Genomic DNA, 8,661 nt, shown 5'->3' with positions numbered 1-8,661 from the left:
TCACGTGAGAGTTAGGTCCCATAACATAAGAAAAAAATCACTTTCTCTCGGAGGTAACAGTGCCGGGGGCTTCAAGCACACGGCGCTCGCAGGCAGAGAGGCAAACTGACCCCCCACCTCCAACTAGGGCACCCCCGAGCTGGCGGCGACGGGGGGCACACGGGGTCCCTCTGGGGCGGGCCACGCACCAGAAATACTTCAAGGACACTCCGGGGCCCCCAGGGTGTTATTACGGTTTGTAGAAGATCTTTAAGCAAGGCACCTAAAGAAATAAATAGGTCAACGCCCTCAGAGGTTGAACAGTGATAACAAATGTTAAAAAAAAAAAAATAAAAAATTAAAATCCTGATTGACCAAAGTGATCCTGGCACAGCCTGGGAGAGAGTTTACCCCGGGTAAGGGGCTCCGCACATTCCCTGTGCAGGGTGGGATTGTCACAGGCTGCTGCACCCACCCTCCCGCTCAGGTGGAAAGGGAATCCTCAGACACCGCTCACGCTCCGAGGTCGCAGGTATTTCCAAAATAATGCTGCCCTGTAAAGCCGGTCAGCATTGCAACTCCGCTTAATGCATTTGCTTGCCTGTAATCAGAACAGTAAAGCTAATAAAAACCATAAACGCCCTCCTTGGGTTAAAAGAGAACGAAATCACCCAGAACTCAGGCAACAGAACTAAGATAATTCTGTAATTCTGGATCTGGACAATTAAGTACCTGGCACTGTGCTGTCTCTTTAAGGAGCACACAGCTGCTCAGTACCAAAAAAAAAAAAAAAAAATCGCTTGATAAGGATACTGCTTTTTCCTTCTTTCATCGTTAGAGCCCTCACTTCTCCCTCCGCCTTCAGCGCAGTGACCTCGGCATCGCCTGGGCCGTGCCTGCGGGGACAGGGATGTGACACACGCCCGGAGTGAGAGCCGCCAGGTGACCGGTCCCGCTGCCAGGACAGACCCGCAAACCCCTGACGCTGAGCTCGGCTGGGAGCTGGAATGCCGCTGGAACGGGACCGGGTTGCTGTCTCTGAGCCCCCTCGGGTACCACGGCCGCCATCCTCCCGGTACAGAGCCCTGGGGATGCTGCAGCCAGCTCGGCAGCGCCCAGGAGCACCCAAACCCGCGGGGTGGGGGGATGCTCCGGCAGACACGGGACCGAGAGGCGAAACGCTCGGGGGGTGTGTGTGTGTGTGGTTTAGGATTGGAAGGGTTGGTTCTCCCAGCTAACAGACTCAGAGCAGGCAGGACCCCAGCTTCCAGGCTGAATCCAGCGAAGCGTTTCCCTACGGGCGAGCCAGCGGCGAGGAGGGACGCGGGACCGCGCTGCCGCTTTAAGAGGGCGCTGGGACAGACAGACGGGACAGACAGACGTCCACATCCGGTTCAGAGGTGGCCGAGCAGCCTGCGGGCACGGCAAGAAGCTCCTCGCCTGCTCCCAGGCACCCGCGAGGATGGTGCTGGTCTCCTTCCTCCAGCGATGCGTCCTGCTCCTCCTCTTGCCCGTCCACGTTCTCGCCTGCCTGGGCTTGTGGGACTCCTTCTACAAGAAAGTTTTCCCGTACATCATGGCCAAGGTGGCGTCCATCTACAACCAGAAGGTCTACAAGCAGAAACAAGAGCTCTTCAGCAACCTGAGACAATTCGCGAGTCCTTCGGGCCAGCTCACGCTGGTGGAGATCGGCACGGGCACTGGCACCAACTTCCAGTTCTACCCCCCAGGCTGCCGGCTGACCTGCACCGACCCCAATCCCAACTTCAGAAAGTTCCTCCTCAAGAGCCTCTCGGAGAATCAACACCTTCAGCTTGAACGTTCGGTGGTTGCTTCTGGCGAGGATCTGCACCAAATCCCGGACGGCGCCGCGGACGCGGTGGTGTGCACCTTGGTGCTGTGCTCGGTGACCGACGTCCCGCGGGTCCTGAGGGAGGTCCTGCGGGTGCTCAGGCTGGTAAGCTGGGGCAGCGTGAGGGCCACCATGAGGGCCACCTCGAGGGCCACCACGAGGGCCAGCGGGGCTCCCGTCCCTGTCCTGATAAGCCAAGCTGCGTGGACTGACCCACATTTAGGATAAACGCAATCGCCTGCGCCAGGCTAAGAAAGAGATTAAAATCAACCATCATATCCACTTATCCACTCACAAACAATTTTCTTTTGGGCTGCTTCACTTGTAGACAAAAGAACCAGCTCAGCCTGCTTCCCCCCCCCCTCCCTCCCCAGCATGCAGAAGCTCTGGGGCACCAGCGCAGTGGGGTGAGTGAGAGACATGGCTACTCAATCTGGGCAACCTGACGCTTGCAGCTGGGCAACCTGCAAAAACTCCCAAGGCCACAGCTGTTTCAGAAACAAAAAGGAAAGAAATAAAACCAAACGCCCCCCCAAACACAACCCAGGAGGCGCTGGGAGCGAGGAGGAGGAGCGGAGCCGTACTGGATAAACAAGATTAGTGCAGTACAGGGTGGAGAACGGGGAGGGAAAAGAAAGGAAAGTGCTTTGTAACACAGGTAGAGGATTAACAACAGTTTCAGTTTGTAGTTGCCCTGTGTATTCTCTAGCAGTTCTCTCTCTTTAAAACCTGTCCACCCAAGCAGGTATTTCCATTACAATCTAAGGTGACACTTGTAAAATCCCACATTTACATAATGCCCTTCCAATACTTTTTTTCCCACTTATCTCAGAATAACTGGGAAGAGTTTAAATGAAACTAAACCCGAACCCTAGCCACACAGATGAGCTAAACCAGAGCCTCCAGCCCTGCATGTGGCTGAAAACCTCATTAATTCCTCGAGGCGATCTTGCACGCTCTTACAAAGCCAAACTAGGGAACAAGGAGTAAGATCATACCCAACACACTCCGGTCAGGAGGGGAAGGAAACATCAGCTCTAAACCCCTGACTTCTTTGGCTCCACTGGAAAAGTTTCCCAGGAAAGGTTTGCTTACAATAGTAGATTCACTTTTTACCTGTTATTTATAAACACGGACGTGGAACAGATGTGGGCAAAAATACATTTAAACATTGGGGAGGGTTCGCAAGACTGACGCTGACAGAACTGTTCTGCACTAGGTATACTGGGTGTAGCCCGGGACACCAGACTTCTGCTCGCTGAGGCTGTCTCACATGTTTTATAAACATGAAGAAATAAATAAACTCTTGTCCCTGCTGGCAAATTGTTTAGTCACATTTGATGAGAAAAACTGAAACACAAGGAAGTTAGAAGTGGTTTGTCCCCAGATCATCCAAGGCAGAGACAAAAAAAACACCCAGTAACAACCATCTTCAACAAAAACTGAATGGGAGGCACTTTCAGAGACTTCAGGGTTCAAAACAAACATGACTCCAGCCAGGTGATAAAAGGCAGCGTGTTTACAAATACACAAAAGATAAAAGTCTGCCTCCAGAGGGGAACGGCCCTGAGACCTTTTAATTCTTTTTTTTTTTTTTTTATGGCACTGTTTTCCAGGGTGGAGCTTTCTACTTCTTGGAGCACGTGGCTGCAGATCATTCCAGCTGGACCTACTTTTGGCAAAAGGTTTGTGACCCAGCCTGGAAGTATTTTGGAGATGGGTGTTCCCTGAGCAGAGAGACACAGAAGGAGCTGGAGAAAATTAATTTCTCAGAACTGAATTTGAGGCGCATTCACGTCACACCTTACTGGATTCCTACTAGCCCCCATATCATTGGGTATGCAGTAAAATAAACGACCACAAACGAGCACGGTGGGACACGGGACCTCCCTTCAGTACTCCCGTCACGCTTTGCAGGAGGTTTTTCACCCTTCCAGTCAGCTCAAATCCAGCAGCTGGCCACCAAAATAAAAGTATGGAAAATGTCCTGAGCTCACGCAATCACATTCTTCCATTTCTGAGGCAGGTTTTCTGGGTAGAGCTCTGAACTAGAGCTGCTGCATAGGGACCAGGCAAGCTGGAAACAAAGCCTGCACAACACATTTCAGTCCAGTACAAAATAAAGGAGGCGTCAGCATCTTAGAGAGGTGAGACGGGGGAGAATGGAACAGAAGATACGTGTGAGCGAGTACAGAGGGCGAAGGTTTTTCTAGGGCCAGAGAATAATTCCCAACCTCTAACGCTTCCGATACAGGCCACATGCATAATAGATAGAGCATCAGGAGGAGCGTTTTCATTTCAGTCTTCCCATTATGATCTGTATTTACGAGCAGACGTTCCCTCGCCCGTGCCAGCAGAGCCCTCCCTGACAGGACTGCTCTTTCTTCGGGGAAGTGCTCCTTACAACACCGCTTCTCTAGGCGTAATTCTCACTGGCCAGGAGATGCTAACGCTGTCAGTGCAGATTTCACTTGAAACAGCCACCTACAAAGCAAAAAAAACCCCCAAACCCAGAACTTTTTTTACACGGGGAGAAAACGGGTATTTGTTAAATCGGGTGGTAGAAATCTCACCTCCGCTGTAAAACGCTGTTACTAGAGCAGCCGTGTCCTTAGAGCCCTTTTGTCACGCTCTACTAACTTGTTTTTCCTGTGCTTCAACGCTTCAATTTCTGCTCTCGCTCCAATCTAGATCACACCTTAAAGAGGCCTCTTCAAAAAGCCCGGACTTTCATTAGAAATGTTTTCCAGTTAAACTCCCCTAGGACACCAAGAGAAGGTTCTGCTCTCTCGGTCACTGTTCCACCTTTTCTATGATTTCCTGCAGTATAGGAGAAAAGTATTAAAACCTGGTAGAGATTTTATTTATAACAAAATAATGCATTAATGTCTCTTATTCTGTGCTCCATACACATCCAACTGGTCTACACTGAAAGCAATTCCCACAGTTCAAACCCGTTTCTCTAACGTGGTTGCCACAAGGTGGAGGTATGAAGGTACAACAGTTTGTTAACGAAGTGTCTAATAACGACACTGGATTTTCTATTTGCTTTATTACCACTAGAGGGAGGAGGTAACTCGTCGGACAGCGGGACTACTTATCACTCACCAGCAAGACAAAATTCCCCAATGCAATTCACGTTAGAACTGCCTTGATGAGGGCCTTTAAGGCCTCCGTTCCCTCCAGGAGGCTCACCTGGAGCACAGCAATTAAATGCTGGCGGTTAATCTACACACCTGCCAAGCCCTTCGAAAACGCACTGGCGACTGCAAAGTTGAAAACGTTTTACAGAAGGTGTTTAGCATAGAACAGGCTGTTCATGGTTGGCTCAAGCTTGTGGAGGCAGTAAACCCAAGCCATGCGCCATACGCAGCGATTACCCGATTAATAAGTTGTTTTATCTCTGGTCCACAATTCCCATCAGAGATCTGGAAGATAACTGAGAAAAGCAAGCTCATTCCCTGCCAAGGAGCCCGTACGCACACATTGTGCAACTGGGATAGAACTTACGTAGAACTTGTGTAGCTTTAGTAGCTAAACGTGCTGACGCCTCAGGCCACAAGCTGTGAACTTTCACCTCGTCGAGTAAAAGAATGTCCCAGAGCTGGTCCAAGCCAGGAGATAAAGCGGTCAGTCATCAGCGGAACCTTCAACCTTAGAGATAAGAAACTGTTTGCCTACAGACAATGGGAGGACCCCAGACCCTAATATTACTACTGGTCTGAACTGTCGCGTGAGGAGTGGGGAATTTAGACTGTAAGGGTATAATTGCCCTGGGATTTCGTTGTTCAAGGTCCCTCTTCAGAGGCATCCAGCTCAAACTGTAGCACTATTAATAAAAAGGACGGTATAGAAGAATCTCCTTTTGGCTTACTGATTCAGTGGAAACCTAGAGTGGAACCCTGTTCCGGTGGCTGGCACGTGTGATTTCCATAACACACACACCCCAAAGTATTTCAGGCATCCACAAAAAGTGGAAAGACTGCAAACTGCTGTTGCAGAGAGAGCACAGGGCAAGTAGCCGACTAGCTCATGCAGCTACTTACAACGGGGTGGTAAATTAACTCTTAAACAAACGCCTTTTAACTGAAATGTTAATCAGACTCCTAATGAAAAGCCTACAGCACGTGAAGAGTTCAGATTAAGTTCCCTCAGCTCACTAAAGACAACACAGAGTTGTTCTGAGAGATAGGACCTGCAATCGGACACCACACGTCTGCTGAGCACCAAATCAGGGCGACTGGTGACATTTTGCCAGCAGTTCCGTACAAAGTTGTGCTGCCCAGTTTGTGCTGATTACATAAGAGACTGGCAGCTCCTCTTCTGCCAGAGCTGGGATGCCCGGGTAACCGTCTGGTACGCAGTCCTGCTTCTCCCCTCCTGTGACGGGACTTGAAACTCAGCGGTAGGGAAAAGTCCACCAGCTCAACCCAGGGAGCTGAATGTACTTCAAGAGGAACACAGCGAGTACATGAATGCGGCTCTGTCTGAATTTCAATAGAAGAAGAACTAGTTCTGCTCAGTGCGGATCCTCTGCCCCACGCTGGAAATGATGGAGGCCAGCATCCTCTTCTGCCGTGCCTGCCTCGTGCTGCTTGCCACACCCATCTACCTGCTGTCGTTCCTGGGAATATGGCAACCTTTCTGTAAAAAGATTTTTTTTCCTTTCTTCTTAGAGCATTTTTCTGCAATTCATGGAAAGAAAACAAAGAAGCAGAAGCAGGAGCTATTTCGTAATCTCCCCGACTTCAAGAGCCCTTCGGGAGAGCTGAAGCTGCTGGAGATCGGGACCGGCTGCGGCGCCAACTTCCAGTTCTACCCACCGGGCTGCAGAGTCACGTGCACCGATATCAACCCCAACTTCCAGCAAGGCCTTTCGAGAAGCATGAACAAAAACCAGCACCTGCACTACGAGCGTTTCCTAGTAGCTGCAGGAGAAGACCTGCACGAGGTGCCCAGCGGGTCCGTGGATGTCGTCGTCTGCACCCTGGTCCTCTGCTCCGTGCACGACGTGAACGGGACCCTGAAGGAAGCCCTGCGAGTGCTCAGACCAGTGAGTATCTGAATAAAAACTTTTCTTATTACCTTTACCATCTGTTCCAGAGGCACTGCACCAACAGAAAAGTAGAAAGAAAAGTTGCTTTTGAGCTGGTTTATTTCCCCACAGCAGCAGTAGCACCACACGGGTCACTGTCCTATTCTTAAAAGTAGAACCCTAAAAGTAACTGAGCCTGCTAACTAGAACTACCACAAACTTTCCAAGTTATTACAGTACAGCGTTTAAAGCAGAACTAGTTCCTGTGGTATCCTCTCTCCCCACACACACCAGATTTTCTTTGGGTGGGAAGCTCTGATCGAGACTGAAAGTCTGCATTTTTAAATAAAACTGCTTTAGCCTCTTAGAAGTGGGGTTGATCTACCTGGATGACTAAAACACTCTAATTAAATGCCTTCGTTTCCTGTTGTATACTAATCAAGCTAAAGATTATTAAAAGCTGTTTTGTTGGGGTATTTTTGCAATAGACTTTCTTTAAAATGGCATTTTCAAGACAATCCTCTGGGTTGTCAAAACCTGATGAGTTTGAGTAGGATTTACACATTTCTCTTAGTTTCCTTTGAAAAAAAAAAAAAAGACATGCTAGCAACCATAATTGAAACAAAAAGACAACAAACCATCGCTATAATAAAAGAGGGATCAAATAAGTCCATCCTCCACGCTGTTTGAATAGGCATTTGGAATCTCTGCAAGTTTCCTGCTTAACATTAATTCAACTGACACCACAAAAGCAAAAAGCGGGCAGGGAAGGGGGGGAGAATACTGATGAGGGAGCTGAGTGCCCGGGCACTGGTGGGTGTCTGAGGGGAGGGGGGATGGCGGGGGGAGCACGGCGTGACCCCAGCACCTGCTGCGGCTCTGCAAGGAGATTTTTGTTTTCCCCAGGGAGGCGCTTTCTACTTCTTAGAGCACGTGGTGGCTGATCGTTCCAGCTGGAAGTATTTTTGGCAGCAGATCTGCTACCCGACTTGGAAACTCGTCTTTGATGGATGCTGCCTAACGAGAGAGATATGGAAGAATCTGGAACAGGCCAAATTCTCGGAGCTGAACTTGCACCACCTCAGCATAGCGCTGCCCTGGACGCCCATCCAGCCTCACATCGCGGGTTACGCCGTGAAGTAACTCCCTCCGCCCTGCCAGGCCTTCCCCCTGCCCACACCCCTCAAATTCCCTCCCATAACCCACACAAATAACGCGACAGGGGCTAGGCCAGACACCTGAACCTTGGGAACACCTGACGGCCTGTAAGAGAGTTTCGGATTCAAGCAGCAAAGAGAGGGACCGTTTCCTAAACATCTCTCGACGCCCTCGCGCTGCCGACTGCACCTCGGCCCGTGGAGGATCCCAGGAGGAGGCTGCAGAATGCAAAACAGCCTGGCAGGCAGATTTAAATTAAAAAAAAAAAAAAAAAAGGGATTAACACAAGGGAACTTCTGCCTACGTCTGGCTCTGGGCAAGGATTCCTTCAGGCACTCCCCGGCCGAGGGACCCGCTCCCCTCTCCCCACGGCCTCGCAGAAGGAGCAGACCCAAGCCCTCGGCACCCAACTTCTGCTCAGCCCCAGGTTCTTTCCCGACAAAAGCCGGGGCTCGGGGGGCAAGGGCCGGGCCCCTCCGCGCCTCCCCGCCCAAACCCCTTCCCAGAGGCTCCGGGTCACTCGGCCGCCAGCCTGCCCCCCGCGCCCTTCCCGCTGCTCTCCACCTCAGCATTAAAAGCCTCGTGTTTAACGTTACAAACGCGCCCGGGGAGTTTCTTTGAGCGGGGCCGCGGCCCA

At 50.7% G+C, this 8,661-nt stretch overlaps 2 protein-coding genes across 2 annotated transcripts; both read left to right on the top strand.

The window, feature by feature from the left end:
- The first annotated feature begins 1,194 nt into the window (after window positions 1-1,194).
- On the top strand, window positions 1,195-5,945 carry LOC113491053 (methyltransferase-like protein 7A). The gene is made up of 2 exons (XM_026867687.1): window positions 1,195-1,936; window positions 3,448-5,945. The coding sequence occupies exons 1-2, from the start codon at window positions 1,442-1,444 to the stop codon at window positions 3,682-3,684; spliced, it is 732 nt and encodes a 243-aa protein (XP_026723488.1). The 5' UTR covers window positions 1,195-1,441; the 3' UTR covers window positions 3,685-5,945.
- Window positions 5,946-6,078: 133 nt separating this feature from the next.
- LOC113491046 (methyltransferase-like protein 7A) lies at window positions 6,079-8,526 on the top strand. Its single transcript, XM_026867678.1, has 2 exons — window positions 6,079-6,884; window positions 7,773-8,526. The coding sequence occupies exons 1-2, from the start codon at window positions 6,381-6,383 to the stop codon at window positions 8,007-8,009; spliced, it is 741 nt and encodes a 246-aa protein (XP_026723479.1). The 5' UTR covers window positions 6,079-6,380; the 3' UTR covers window positions 8,010-8,526.
- The last annotated feature ends 135 nt before the right edge of the window (window positions 8,527-8,661 follow it).

The sequence above is a fragment of the Athene cunicularia genome, unplaced genomic scaffold (genome assembly GCF_003259725.1).
Source record: "Athene cunicularia isolate RWA unplaced genomic scaffold, athCun1 chrLGE22_part2, whole genome shotgun sequence".
Taxonomy (NCBI): Eukaryota; Metazoa; Chordata; class Aves; order Strigiformes; family Strigidae; genus Athene; species Athene cunicularia.
The sequence above is the reverse complement of the archived record's forward strand: the minus strand, read 5'-3'. Positions and strand labels throughout refer to the sequence as shown.